Here is a 14,312-nt window from a genome sequence, read left to right as displayed (position 1 = left end):
GAGGTTATATGAGAGCAGCGTCGAGCAGGAACCCCTGTCTCGAGCCGATTTCGTACCGATGCATGAAACCGCCCCCGAATGCCGGCACGAGGCTTTTCCTGAAATACGGGGGAGTAACGCCTTGCGGGAGGCAGGTTTTGAGGCAAAAAAAGAAAGGTTTGCTTCCCAGACTGATTCCTCTGCCGTAGCCTGCACATCTCTGTCCGCCTATCCAAATACCGTGTGTTTTGTCGGGATCCGCACGTAACTTTGCAAAGCAAATTAGAGCGAGATCTGCTCGGCAGGAAACGTTTGAATCACAAATTTGGCCGAGGCGCTGCTCAGCTTTGCAGTCGGACTGCAGCCCATCTCGGGATTTTGCTGCGCTCTGCTTGTCGAAGGTCCTTTTTCCTCAGCTGAAAGCAGACGCGTGGTTCGAACGCGATGTAGAGCGCCGGGAAAATGCTTGGTTTCTTCTTAGATTTTCATTTTTCCAGCGACGTAGCCGAACTTTCTCAGCCCGCTGAAAAAGAACCACCGCGTGCTCGTGCTTTGCTGGCTGGTAGTAAAATCAAGCCACAACCCACCAAAACCATGGTTGGGCAAATAATCTCGGGGCCCGCGCGCAGGGCTTGGGTGCACCGTTTAACTGCTGAGACCGGCTTGAGGCAGGGAGGGGGGGGGAAAAACCCTTAAAAACTGGTGGCGAATCGGTCCTTCTGCCCGAGGACGGGAGCGCTCTCGTCCGCCGCTTCACCGACGCGAATTCAGTGCGACGCCGCTTTGGCGGGTTGTAAATCGGATGCAATTTTTATATGTGTGTGTGTGCGTGTGTTGCAACGAAGGACTGACACCCTGGCCGGACCTCCGGAGCCCGGCCTGCCTTTTGTACCACGTACTAAAGTCACAACCCCTGGGTGCCTGCTTTTATAACGCTGGCTCGCTGCCGCTGTGACCGCGTGAGTTTTTGGCGGCTTCCTGTTTTTGCTGCTCCGCTCCCGGCCCCTTTTTTTTGTTCCTTTTTTTTTTTTTTATCTCTTGTGCAGCAAGATACCGCCGCAGGAACGAGCGCCGGCGAGGCCCTCCGTGAAAAACGCGATACCCTCGCAGCAATTTCTGCTCCGGCTATCTCCGATTACCCCATCGGGGCTCTCGAAGGGGTTTATAACCGCTAAGAGCTTGTGCGGTTTCGCTGTTTGTTTTTACAAGCTCCGCTTAGCCCGCTGACCAGGAAATCCCTCCCGCCGTGCAGCAGCCCGCCGTGGCTCTTTGCCGTCGCAGCGAGCAGGGCGTGGGTGGACTTTGGCCTTTTCCGCCCCGCTCCCGTCGGGAAAAGCAGCCTGTCGCCTGCTTTTCGGGCATCCGCAGCCCCGGCGCTGCCTAAACCGCCTCTGCCCGCGGGGTTACGGTGCCGCCCCGCAGGGAACGGGGAGGCGTTCGGCTTTGAAGCTTGGCCGCCGTCCTGCGAGCTAAGCTCGTAAGGAATGCTGAAAATATAAATAAAAACCTAAGGTAGGGCTTGGAGAGGGAGGGGGAGGGAAAAAGTACAGTCTTAACTAGAAATTAAGCTTTAGCAAGCTGCTGTTAATCAGCTGCTGCTATTGCAACGCTTAGTCATCCTTTAAAATTGCAGCTCCGCGCTGTGCCGCTTGCGGAGACAAAGTCCGGGGAGGAGCCGGGGGAGGCTGGGGACCGCAGTCCCTCCCCTCGCTGCCGGGGACGTGTCAGGGTCAGGTCAAAACTCCTTCTTTCCGAACCGCGCGCAACAACTACGGCGTCGGATCTGCCCCGGCGCTGGCTTTGCTCCGGCGGGACAGCCAAGCTAGTAGCAAGGATAACCGCTGGGCGGACGTGCTTCCTTAGGTCCTGGAGCGCGGCGACGTTTGTTAAGAATTAAAAAAAAAAATCTGATGGGGAGACACCGACATTTTTATGTAGGCTAAGCTTGGTGCACGTCACGCTGTTGCGTGGTTGATATGCATCTGCGTGGGCAGCCAAAGCTGTCACCGCTGCTCATTCGGCCTAACGTGGCAGTGGTGGGACGTGCGTTCACCCCGCGTCCCCAAGGGCCATTGCCGTTGGAAGGTGACCTACCTGGGTTTCATGGAGAAGGCCTGGCAGAGCTTCAGCTGGTCTCAAGCCTGCTGCTTCCTGCTAAACAGGGGCTGTCAACACGTTCGCCGGGTGCCTTGTGATCCCAAATCTGCCCTGGGCAGGCTGAGGACCCCTCCGTTACCCCGCTTTCTGTGCTGAGCAGGGGTTAGTGGTAGCGCAGTGGGTCTAAACGTGGTTATTGAAGTGCAGAGCTTAATGCTGCGGAGAAGTGGTGGTCGGTCCTGTTTTGAGGCCAGCTAGAGGGAAGTCAAAGTCCAGGTGCTACCAAGGCACCTTCAGAGCTGCTTTTTGGCATGAGCCTGGAGGATGGCAGATGGGTTGGTGATGGGTTGGAAAGGAGGAAGCTAGAGAAACCTCTGGGCAAACGTGTTGCTCTGGTGCTGGCACGGGCAGGCGGTGCTGCTGGGTGCCCTAGGTGAGGTCGGGGTTTGGATGTTACCCGTCGGACAGCTTGCAGCGCGGGGTCACCCGACTGGGTCCTGCTCTGCAGACCGAGTGTAGGTTTTGTCCCGGTCCTATCTGCTGATGTTGAAGTTGCTTGTGTCTGTTTGGAAGAAGCTCGCTTGTCTGGCAAAGCCGCGTGGGAGGCCAGCCGGCCTTGTGACACCCGCCGGCCTTCAAAGCGCTTCTGTTGAGGACCTCCTCCTGGAGGAATAAGCCTCTGCCCGCCCTGGCTCCCTTCCTCGGGGAGCCCGTCCCGAGAAACCAGCCGCCTCGGCAAGCTCGGGGGCTCGCGGCGAGACGGACGTGCTTGGCGTTTGGCATTCCCCGAGTGCCTGTGAGCAGCCCCTGGCAGCGGCTCGGGGAAGGGAGAGCGTGCTCCGACACGCTCAGCTATTCGAGCAGGAGCAGCGCCCGGCCGCGGGGGGACGGGAGGAGAGGTTGCCTTTCGGAGGGAGGGTGCTGGTGGGAGCTGCCGTGCTCTGTCTCTGCTTGTTGCTCGCTCCTTTTCTGCCCCGGGTGAGGAATTCGGGAACGAAGGGAAGGACTGCGCCCTCCTGATCAAATAAGAGTTTCTGGATGTCTGTGTTAATTCGTGTAGAGACGTCTCTATCTCACGCGTGAGGAGAGCCTTGACTAATATGGTACGTGTTTGGGACGTGAAAGTGATTTCTTGGTTGCTAAGTCAGAGCAGATGCAGAGCGTCTCCGTGTATCTCGAATGCATGAAAGGTGACTGCGCAAAATAAAGCAGCCTGGGAAATGTATGGATCTCGCTTTGAAGCCAGTGCACCTGTAGGGAAGCTTCCAGGAAGGCTGCAGCTGTAGGTGGTGCACCCCAATGTCAAAGAGCAGATGTCAAAATCATCTGCAGGGGACGAGCTGGTTAGGGAACCGACGTGCAAAAAGGGGGTTGTGAAATTAAAGTTTTGTTAGGATCCATGGGTGTTGTATGGCAAGTCTTGCAGTGCCCCCAGAGGGTGACGATGCTGTAGGGTTCCCTCAGCACCTGTGAGTAGTCACCTAGCACCCTCTACGTGCTAGGTGGTTTTCCAGGAAAGTGCAGCAGGTCGGTGGGGGGTGACCAAGGGGAGCAAAGAGGGTAGAAGGGTTCAAGCCTGAAATCTCTGTCCAGATCTCCAGTACTCGATGCGTGGGAAGCAGGGGCTCTTAATGTGATTCCTGCTTGGGGATCTGCAGACTGTAGAAAAGAGAAGTAAGGTTCTCAGTCAGTTAAGTTCGCTATATGGGGAATTTTCCCTTGGGGGGGAAAAAAAACGTTAGGGGGCTTAGAGAAAAAGCTTGAAGATGACTTCTGCTGTGCGGGTTGCAATTGGAAACAGGAAAAGGAAGAGGCGCTTTGAGGAGAAGCATTTAACGCCACTGAGGAACATCTAAGTGCTGCCCTCGGGCACCTTCGTGGTGTGGCCCTGCAGATACCCAGCTTCTCTGCCTCATTCAGGTCCTTCAGTAACTCGGGCAAAGCCCAGCGTCTTAAGAGATGACGGCACAGGTCTTGGAGCCCAGGTGCACCCAACGAACCCGCATGCGGTACGAGGTCACGTTTTCCGGGGCCCTCGCTCTGCAGGCTGCAGCTCTCGCCACATCTGCCCCACATCCTGCCACATCCCTGCCTGTGCCGTGCCAGGGAGCGAGGGGCCGGCTCTGAATAAGGGAGCTGAGACAGCCTCCTGCTCTTTCCCCTCTCCCTGCAGATCAGGTGCAAAACCTGGATTGGTGCTGAAGTCGCCTGCTCTATGGTCCTGGGTTGTCTGGCCCCCTTGTCTGTGCTCCTTCAAACCTTCCTGCCTTCATGGGGCACGTCGTGGAGCAGGGAAGGGGCCACCACGCCACTGCTCCTTGAAGGACTTGGGACCTCCCTAGTGTCTGCTGTAACAGTAACTTTACATGTTTGAGTGTGGCTTCCCGGGACCACCCAGGAGTAAATGAATTTTGGAGAGGCAGAGAGATGAAATGAAGTTCTTGTGCTGGTTCCTCTTTTAAAAGGCAGTGTGGAAACTGTTGTCAAGGACATTTGGTTTCAAGCAAGTTGGAGTGGCTGTCACAAAAATTGAAGACTCTTAAAACAGGGGCTCTGGAGCAGCTTGAGAAGGTTGAAGGGCAGTAAATTCTCAAACCAGATGGTATTTCTCCAGGGCTTTGGAAGGAAATTGCCTGAAACAGCTGAGATAGGGATGAGAACACCCAGGACTTCCCTAAACTGCTTCCAAAGAATGGAAAGTCTCTAACAGGGCTCTTCAGAAATGGTCTGCTGGGATCTGGGTGTTAGAAACCACTTAGTTTTAATGATGCTTCCTTTGCTGCGACCCGTCTTTTCTTCTTTTTTTCTTCTAGTTTTCTTCAGGTGCCTAGAGTGGGCGCCAAGGACCATGAAGAGACATTTCAGCAGAGAGGTCTGAGAGCCTCAGGGCTTGCAGGCTCGTGGGGCGACTGAGCGGTGGAGAGCCCGGGAGGGCACCACCTGGCCTCTGATCCCGGGCAGAATAAGCAGGGGCTGTAGACACGGCAGGAATCCTGCCATCTCCAGCTAGTGTCTGTCCTCCAGAGGCCTGTTTGCCTGCCTCCTGGCTCGCTCTCGTATCGAGGAGCTAAACAAGAGTTCCTGTATAGACAACTTGGGCTCGAAAACTGTACTGATGTGTTGTAGCGGGTTTTCCTTGGCCCTTAGCCTTGTCCTCAGGGACATGAAAGTAGGAAACGGCTCTTGAAACAGTCTAGTTGGTGCAAGTCCAAGTGACTGTTTTGTGGTAGTAACTGCTGGAGCATGGATGGTCTGACATCTGAAGAAATCGCTGCTGTGGGGTTTCTTGGCAAACTTATCCATGCTACTGACACAAATGACGGGACGTCAGCGTGCAGATGCTTCACCAGAAGACTTAGGAAGTCCATTCGTTAATTGGAAAACAGTGTTTCTCCGTAAAGCCCTTGAGGCTGGAGGAGTAAAGCAAAAACAACCTCGAATGTGGGTTTTGAGTGCTTGGAGTAGCCTTTGTTTTGTGTCGAGATAGCTTTTCCCATTCCGCACATGTCCTGCACGTTGGGGCATTTCCAACCGTCCCGCTTTTGGTTTCGGACCATCATTTGCAAAGAGATGCCCGTAAACTGCCGCTAACCGTGCCTGAGCTAGGTCCCCGCCTCGAAACGAAAGCGCCAGTCCTCATTCTAAACTAGGTCTCGTCTGGCTGAGCGTGGGCAGAGCTCTGCCCCCGACGCTTGGGCGTCAGCAGGGTTTTCTTCCTTCGCCCGCTTTCCGTCGCCGCGCCGTGCCCTGCCTTCCCCTCCCCGGGGAGCTGCGCTCCGTAAACCGGCTCCTCCGTGCTACGGAGCCTGTTGCCAGCAACTGTGTTTTCTCTGTCGTCGTGGGAACTTTGATAATTCATCACTCGGAAAAAGGGCTCCGGGCTGTCTTTCTGGAATGCGGCACTAGAGGAACCGCTGACACCTGAACTTTATTTAACCCACTCCCAGGGAGGATGAGCAATTTCTTGCTTCGCATATATGTATGCACACACAGACACGCATATATGTATGCTTTTCTCATGCATATGTACGTATATATATAAAATACATGTATATATATAAAAGAAACAATAAGAAACAGGTGTGTATATATATAAATATATATATTTTTAACTCGGCTTCCTTCGAGTTACTTGGGGGAGCACCTCTGTGCACCTCGGCTGTCCGTCTTTACAGACCGAGTCACGTACCGAAAAAGAGGGGGATGAAGGCAGCGGCTCCCGCTCCTGGTGAGCGCGGCACCCCTGGGGTTTGCCCGTGCCGTAATCCCCGAGCCCTCCTCGGAGGCAGCTGTGGGGAGCGCTGGGCGCTGCAGGAGGCAGGTGCGAGAGCTGCTGTTGCATCGAACGCTTAATTAAAGGGGTCAATTTTTGTTTTCTTTGCTTTTTTTTTCCCCCCCCCTTCTTGGTGCAGTTGGGTTTAATAAGGATCTGAAAGCGCCGGTGGGAACCGGCACGAGGGGAGCTTCTGCTCTTCTCCCACCGCAGACCTGCTGCTTCCCCTTCTGCCGGACCCGCGTCGCCGTTATCCCGCCTGCGGCGGGACCTGCCAAGCCGCGCGTTAAGCTGCTTAATCTCGCGGATAAATCTCCAGCAAGGGCGAGCGGTACCGAGCGGCAGCGCTTTTGTTTGCAGACGGAGGTGGGGCTGGAATCCAGCTTCTCCGGGTGGGAAGGGTGTTGGGGGACGGGTTTAAGCGCTCATCTCTTTTTTTTTTTTTTTCCTTGTGTGTTCCCCGAGGGGCACCGTGCTGCTGCGGGGGGGAATCTGGAGCTGGAGACCCCTGCTCTAGCCTCGGGGACTGCCAGCGTGCCGCGACGGCACCGTGGAGCCGGGAAAACATGCGTCACCCTTGGCACGGCTTTATACAGCGGCTGCAAGTTGCTCCCTGGGGTCTGTCTCCTGCCTTCTCCTGGAGCAGCTCGAGGAGGGATAACGAACGTCAAGTCTCCCGGCGTTTGGAGATGGGGTTGGAGCTGCGGGAACGTCGCAAAGGAGTTCTCCGATCGCTGCTGGTTGGGCCGAGCAACCGCGGCCAGAGCCCCCCTCGCCCGCGCAAAACGGCGATTTTAAAATATCGCTCGTCGAGGTGCGATGGTAACATCTCGCTGAGCCCCGAAGAAACAGCTTGCTTCGCTCGGGGCTCTTCTGTTTCGGGCTCTCTGACCTCAGGGAGTCTGCGTTTGGTTCCCGCTCGGCCGCGAGTAAATCCTTCCCAGCAAGGAGAGACCAGAAAGTCTGGGAAAGATTGAAAGTTTGCATTTTGCAGAGACCGGGGCTGCCGCTTTGTCAAATAAATCCTCTGCCGCCAGCGTGAGCCGGCCTGCGGCCAGGTGTCTAACATCACGGGCCAACGTCCTGTTACCTCCTGGATGAATTAGTTGCTTCTCCTCCCCCCTCCCCGGGCGAGCAAGAAAATTCGGCAAAGCAGAGGTGGTTCGTCGGATCACGAAATAATGCTGATTTGTGTGCGCGCGCACGCCTGGAGACGGCATCTCGTTCCGCGAAAAATCATCACTCCGTCATCCAAGATCGGATGGGCTGTGCCGGCTGGGAGTTACTGCCCAGAACTGCCTTTCTGCCTGGGGCTCGGGGGGGGGTGTGTGATCGGTGCCGGTTAATTTAATTTAAAAACTTCCTCCTGCGAGGGCGTCCGTGCTTTAAAGGACACGTTAGCCTGCGCACCGCGGCTTGTCTTCTTCGCGCAGCGACCGCTTCCCGCGCCGGCTGCGGGCAGGGCCCTTTCGGCCGGGAGGAGGGATGTCGCCGTTTCACGCTGATCTCTCCCGGCGAGCGTTTCTTTGGAGCGGCCTTTCTCCCGGCGGCGGGAAAGTTGGGCCTGTCCCACGGCGTTGCGTCGGCGCAAGGGCTCGGGAGACCCGCGCTTGATTAGAGATGATACGAGAAGTCTCTGCGAGTCTCTTAATGTGCCTGGGCGCGGGTCGGACCCTGCGGAAGTAGATTCAGCTTGTTGACCCAGCAGCCTCGGTGGCTTCTGGCCACGGCGAGCGAGGGCAGCGTGGCGGAGGGTGCCGGAGAGGGGTCGGGATCGTCTGGCAGGAGCGCGAAGGGTAGGACCTGCCCGCTCCGCGCTTGGAAATAAATCATGTTAAATGCCGTGCACCTCAGGCACTGAATACACATGATATTAAAAAAATAAAAACCCCAAAACCACCATCGCCAAACGCCCTTTCTGCTTCTCCATCTGTAGAATCCACTGGGGAAGCGGCCCAGGTCTTAACTATGGCGGGGGAAAAATTGCAATGTTCAACCACTGATACTCCCCTCGGGCAAAGACGCCCTCGCCCCGCTTGGCTGACGAGCGGTGCAGGATCGTAGCCGGGGCCTCGGTTCCAGTTCGAGCTGATTAAACCCTTCGAAAGCGTTAAACGGGTTTAATCTCCTTAACTGGCCCCATGGGCTAGCGTACGGTTGCGTAGGTGCAAGGGCCCGCGAAGCACGTGCGTGAGCGATCGGAGCTGGGATGGGGTCCCCACGGCTTGACTTTAAGGCTCCGATTTTGGAAACGCCTCCGCTGGAAGCTTCGACGGGATGACTTCAGCGAGGAATCAGCCGGGAGGTGCATGCGGCTGGAGTTATCTGACATATGTTTGTTGAATCAAGGCTTAAATTATTAGCGAGAGATGTAGCAAGAACAGTCTGTAAATGGGTGAGACCTGGCGTCTGAATACCGGGGAGGAGTCGATTCCCGTCTCTCGAGCTCTCCCGGAAGGAGGTGCCAGGATGGATGAATTTCTGGGTGTCCTTGACCTCCCGCTCACCACCGGCTCCACCACCCGCTTGCTGAAAAACCTGATTTTTCTCCCCTGTGAGCTGCTTTACGCCGCTTGCTGAGCCGCACCCCTGTTTGTAGCGCTTCCAGAAACAGCTCTGGTCGCTGCTTAACCGTCTTTTACCCTGAGCTGATCTAGTGCTCTTTGCCCCATCCTTCCCGCGTAGACTTTTGGAGTCTTCTTGGCCCTAACCCACTGTGTTTGTGGTGCTTCTGTTGGCACCGGACTATTGCTCCTCTCCCTCCCGATCGGCCGCCTCCGCATTAGAAAGCGTGACCTAGCGGGCTTATTGCAAAGAAGGGCCTGAACGGACGCCCGTTGTGCGGGAACGTAGCGATCCCAGCTGGGAAATTCGGTCCTAGTGGTCTCTTCCCGATGGAGGATCTCCTCTGGCCTTTCCGTCCTGGGCGATACCTTGGGTCTGGCCCTAGGCTTGGCCTGCCGAGCTGCAACCTTCTCTCGTGACCGGCTCCTGGCACCCTGCGCGCCTCTCACCTCGTTGTGCTCTTTTCCTTCCTTCCCAGGGAGCTCAAGCTGCGAAACTACGAGCCCGAGGACGAGGAGCTGAAGAAGAGGAAGGTGCCCCAAGCCAAGCCGGCCTCAGGTGGGTGCGGGCTGCGTCGTGGGAGACGAAACGAGGGAGCGCGAAAGCTGCTGGGGTGATGGAGCTGGGACGCGAAAGGCTCCTGCCGGAGCAGAGGCAGCAAGAGCGGGGCCAGCCGTGGCGTGAGCTTCCCCCTACGTCTGACCTCAGCCGGGGATGTGGGTTTTAACGTTATCAGAGCGCTTCTGAGATGCTGCCTGCTGCAGTTTGACCTCGGCGGTGCTGCTGAGCCTCCCCCTCTGCCTTGGTCTGCTGCCGCGTGCGCAGCCTGCTGCTTTCGTGCTGCGGGGGGGAGGGAGCCGTTTGTAACACGGTGCGGCGGCCGAATTTCTTTTTTTTTTTTCTCAGTTCGGTTTCCACTCGGGGAGCTTGCAGGCCCTGCTTGCTTCATCGTCTGCGTTCACCTGCGGGCATTGCACGCCCTGGGTTGCACAAGCGGGGTGTGGGTTTGGAGCGCGTAGTCCAGCCCGTGTGGGTTGATATTCAGAGGAGCAGAGCTCTCGCTAGAGGCTCCTCAAGGAGATTCGGGCTGTTTTGTTTGAACTGCCTTTAAACAAATATGAGCTGTGAGTCCAGGGCATTCGGTCTGCTGTTCCCTAGCGCTAAACCTCTGCACACCTTTGAGAGGGAGGCAAAGGGTAGATGTTGCCTTGATCTTGAAATATGAAATCCTCCTGGGATAGATCTCTTTAAAACGCCCTAAATAAAAAGGTCAGCCTTTGGAAGCATGGCAAAGATCCTGTAGGAGGGAATGCTGACAGCGTACTTTCTTCATCCCTTGGTAAAAGTTTAAAACTTCCTCCTATTCTTCCCTCACATGTGGTTTGGAATTGGGAACAGCCCTTTTGACTGTTTTCGGTAAAATCCGTACCCTCTGCCAGCCCCTCTCGGGAGCTGCGTTGCCCGTTAGATGCAATTCCCGTGTCTGGAGTAACCACGCTGTCCTTGGGCACTTCGTGCGGGGGAGAGGGGTTGTCCTGCGGCGGGGAACCGGGACTGAAGGTGGATTTGCATTCAACGGGCCTTGTACTGGGTCTCCCTTTGCTGGGGCAGGATTCGTCTGGACCCCGTTACAAGTTGCACCTTGCCGTGTTTAGCTCACCGCTACGCAGAGGTTTGCTCCGGCCGGGTTCTGGGCCTAACCACGTCGCGGTTTTGGCCGAGGCACGAGACTCGGCTTTGCCTGCTGCCGGCCTCTCGTCCCCTGTCATCTCCCCATCTCGCAGCCTTTGCGTGGGCACAGTTTGCTCCGTCCAAAGCCTCCAGGACTATGGTGGAGGAGTGAAAACCCAGGAGGGCTGCTAAGCTGGTAGCTATGGGTTGGTGTCTTCTTGCTGGGAGACTGCGGTCCTGAATCTCCACCTGAAGGTGTTGCAGGGCAGGAGGAACCGCAAAAGCAGGCTGAGTCAGATGGGGGCCAGTGTTGGCGACTTCCCTGGTAGATGTGCTCCAGCCCCAGTGCCCACACCCGCTCCTTGCACGGACGCCCGGACTGAAGGACGAAGGGCTCCCTTTTCAGTGCCTGCTTTTGCCATTATCCTCAGGACTTTGCGTAAGGTCTGAGCTAGAGTTTGATTACTGCAAGGTGTCTCAGCCTCGTAAATGAGTTGAGTCACGGGGAGTCAAATTCCAGTTAAAAAATTGTCGGACTGACAGCGCGGCCAGAAAAATCCTGTCCCCTGCAGTGGGAGTTCCCATTCTAGCAAACGTACTCCATGTCCATCCCTTTGCCCTCACACTGCGTTTCCAGAGCCGTGAGCTGTGCCTTTGATGGATTTCTGTTTTTATTCTTGCTAATAATGTTACAGGGAGGAAGGGTTTTAGCCTCTGCTGTTGTGATTTCTGCGGACAAGGCAAACCGTTCGCAACAGGGAGTTTAAAAATAACATGCTGGTGTGGAGTGAGAAGCTGCCTCCTTATACGTGTAGTAATAGATGCTTTGGGGAGCGCAACTCCTTCAGGAAAATGCCAGGCTGCTGCCTGTGAAGAAATGAAAAGTCTGCCTTTACGATGTGCTCAGCACCGCTCGTCACCGTGGACCCTAAAATAAGGGGATTTGAACCCAGCGCGCTTCTTGCTGGCGTTGCTCTTTGTGGCTCTGAATGGTTGTTGCTTTTGCATCATTTTCAGCTGATTTTAGGAGTCTCCAGAAGGCAGGCTTTGGGTGGTGGAGGGATGGGTGCGTGTGCTCACGTGCACACTCACAGTGTGCACGTACTGCCCGGTGCGTACGTTCTGCGCTCTCAGGGCAGTGCCTGTTATAAAAGCTTTCCTGAAACGATCCCAGAGCTCTGGTGGGTTTTTCCTTGCCTTGTCCCATGGCGTCCTGCTGCCTCACCCTGCTCTGACGCCGATCCTGTTCCCCCATCTAGTGGAAGACAAGGTGAAGGACCAGCTGGAGGCTGCCAAGCCGGAGCCCATCATCGATGAGGTGGTACGTATGTTCAGAGCCGTTCGGCACCTGGCACACATCTCTGCGTCCAGACTTGACCCCTGTCTGTGTCCACATTGCCTGCGGCTCTCACTGGGTGTCTCCTCTTCCTCCCTAGGACCTGGCGAACCTGGCCCCCAGGAAGCCAGACTGGTGAGTGCCTACAGAGCCCTGCTCCTGGGAAAGAAGTGTTAGCGGTGTTACCGTCACCTTGAAGTTGGGTGGGTTGGGCTGAGAGGGTAAGAAATGGAAAACGCAGTCCTGCTGTTGAGGGAGATGCAAGGCATGGGGCTGTTCTACCCTTGCCCCATCCTACTTGCGCTGAGTGACACCACCGTTCCCTTTGAGGTGCTTGTCACCGTGGTGGCCTCGGCGACAAGGGACGCTCTATTCATCGGGTTGATTTACCCATGAGCTACCCTGATGGCAGAGCAGCTGGGCTGTGTCGGACACGCTCTGCCCCATGGTCTTCGTAGGAGAGAGAAGGGGTTTGTCTGCCCTTCTGCGAAACCTGTAACGTGGCCCCCATGTTCATGCCTGTGCGTGGGGGAGGATTTGTTGTGACCTTATCGTTCTCCTCCCCAGGGATTTAAAGCGAGACGTAGCCAAGAAACTGGAAAAGCTGGAGAAGAGGACGCAGAGAGCCATTGCTGAATTGATACGTGCGTGACGGTGCTGCGGGGTTGGCATATAGGGTTGCCGGTTGTTCCCGAGGGATTGCACACACAGGAGTGTGTCAGGAGCTCGGTGCCTTGCTGGTGGGCAAGGGAGGGAATTGACGGAGCTTGATTCTCCTCCTCTTCCAGAGCTTGGTTCCCTTCCCAAAAGGGCAAGGAAGCATCTCTGGCTTTGTATCTGCGGGGAGAGAGCTCCTCTGTGTGGGATGTGGCAGGACCCTGGTGCGGGTGATGCAGCCACCCTCCAGCCGAGGCAACTGGGGGACTTCACGTCTGTCCCTGTAAGAACAGGAGCCTTTGCAGCAGGGGCACCGCCGGTGGGTGGCATGGTTTAGAGGCACGGGCGCTGCAGTTCAGGTCCTCCACCTCACCGTACGGGTTCCCCGGTACGGCTAACCTATTGCCAACAGCTGCTCTCTTCTCCCTTGCAGGAGAGAGGTTGAAAGGCCAGGAAGAGGAGCTGGCGTCAGCAGTCGGGTCGGCAAAGCAGGACGGAAGCGACTCCGACTGAGGAGCTCCATCCGGCAGCCTCAGGCACGGGCTCTGCCGAGGGCTCCGTAGATCAGCCTTTGCCAGCAATGCCAATCCCCTGCTCGCAGGTAGAGAGGCACCTCTCGTTGGGACACGCTGCTGATGAACGCTTTGCCAGAAGCCCAGGGAGCCCTAATGTGCCTGAAGGAGAGGGACAGATACAAAGACCTCTGAGATCGTGGCTGGCTTTCGAGGAGCATTTCACAGATACCTTCTTGGGACCAATTGCAGTGCCAGCAGAGGTTGATTGGAGCAGGACAGACACTTACGTTGGCTTGAACCTAGACCGGCAGGACTCAGAGCAAGGAAAGTGTAAGCAAAAGGGCTGGTGCCAGAGAAGATGCCGATGTCCCAGGCCGGCCTCTGAAACCAACCCTATTCTGATGTTATCCAAGGTTACTAGATCCAGGCTAGCTCTCCTCTCATTTGCTGGATAAGCCAGACACGACCACACAGCCTAGAGCAGCCCTTAGGGAGGCACTGCCCTTTCCCAGGGGACTGACAGCCCTGTTTCCGTGCGGAGAGATCCCTTTCTTGGGGTGATGCTCTCTGCGGAACAGCTGGCCTAACTAGCACAAGCGACGTCTCCTCGCCTTTGGCTGTGAGTACTCGAGAGCCTCTCGTTCACGGTCAGACCCAGCATGTACAGAGCAACTGTGCTGGAAATGACCGTACAGCTCAGGACCTGTTGTCATTCTGCATCGGGAAGAGGGCTCCCGTGGTCCAGCTGAGAGATTAACGTGCCGTTTGTTCTGTTCCCTCAAGTTTCCAGATCCTTCAGGCTGTGCAGCGTGTACCACCGCTCTGTGTGTTTTATAATTGACAAAGCTTGGTTGTAAGAATTATTTTCATAATAAAATGGTCCCGCAGTGGTAGAAACCATCATTTGTTCTGTCTGCAGAGATCTTTGTAGAGGTGGGGGAACTTCAGGCCGCTGTGTTCGCTGGTCCCTCACCCCTGGTGGGATGCTGCAGAACTACTGTTGGCCCTTGGCAGTGGGGAGCTTTGAGATCTTGCGGGTTGGGTAACTTGGCCAGACCCTTGCTGGCTTGACTGCGGTGCTGCTCTAACAGGGGCCATGTGGGCGCCTGACTCCTCCTGGTTTTGGATCCAAAGCGTTTTTGTCCTGAGGGAAAACATCTGGTGCGTACAGACTTGACAGCAGTATTTAGAGAAGAGCTCACCTGTGATAAAAATAACT

At 56.0% G+C, this 14,312-nt stretch overlaps 1 protein-coding gene across 1 annotated transcript in view; it reads left to right on the top strand.

Moving 5' to 3' along the window:
• The window catches only part of CCDC12 (coiled-coil domain containing 12), a 39,971-nt gene extending 25,975 nt beyond the window's left edge, over positions 1-13,996 (top strand). The window contains exons 3-7 of the mRNA XM_067292067.1: positions 9,393-9,472; positions 11,845-11,906; positions 12,022-12,056; positions 12,489-12,565; positions 13,012-13,996. Of these exons, the coding sequence (XP_067148168.1) occupies positions 9,393-9,472; positions 11,845-11,906; positions 12,022-12,056; positions 12,489-12,565; positions 13,012-13,091 (334 nt within the window). The 3' untranslated portion in view covers positions 13,092-13,996. The remainder of the gene's footprint in view (positions 1-9,392; positions 9,473-11,844; positions 11,907-12,021; positions 12,057-12,488; positions 12,566-13,011) is intronic.
• Positions 13,997-14,312: the final 316 nt, after the last annotated feature.

Source organism: Apteryx mantelli, chromosome 2 (assembly GCF_036417845.1).
Source record: "Apteryx mantelli isolate bAptMan1 chromosome 2, bAptMan1.hap1, whole genome shotgun sequence".
Lineage (NCBI taxonomy): Eukaryota > Metazoa > Chordata > Aves > Apterygiformes > Apterygidae > Apteryx > Apteryx mantelli.
Note: the sequence above shows the minus strand (reverse complement) of the source record. Positions and strands in the feature narration are given on the sequence as shown.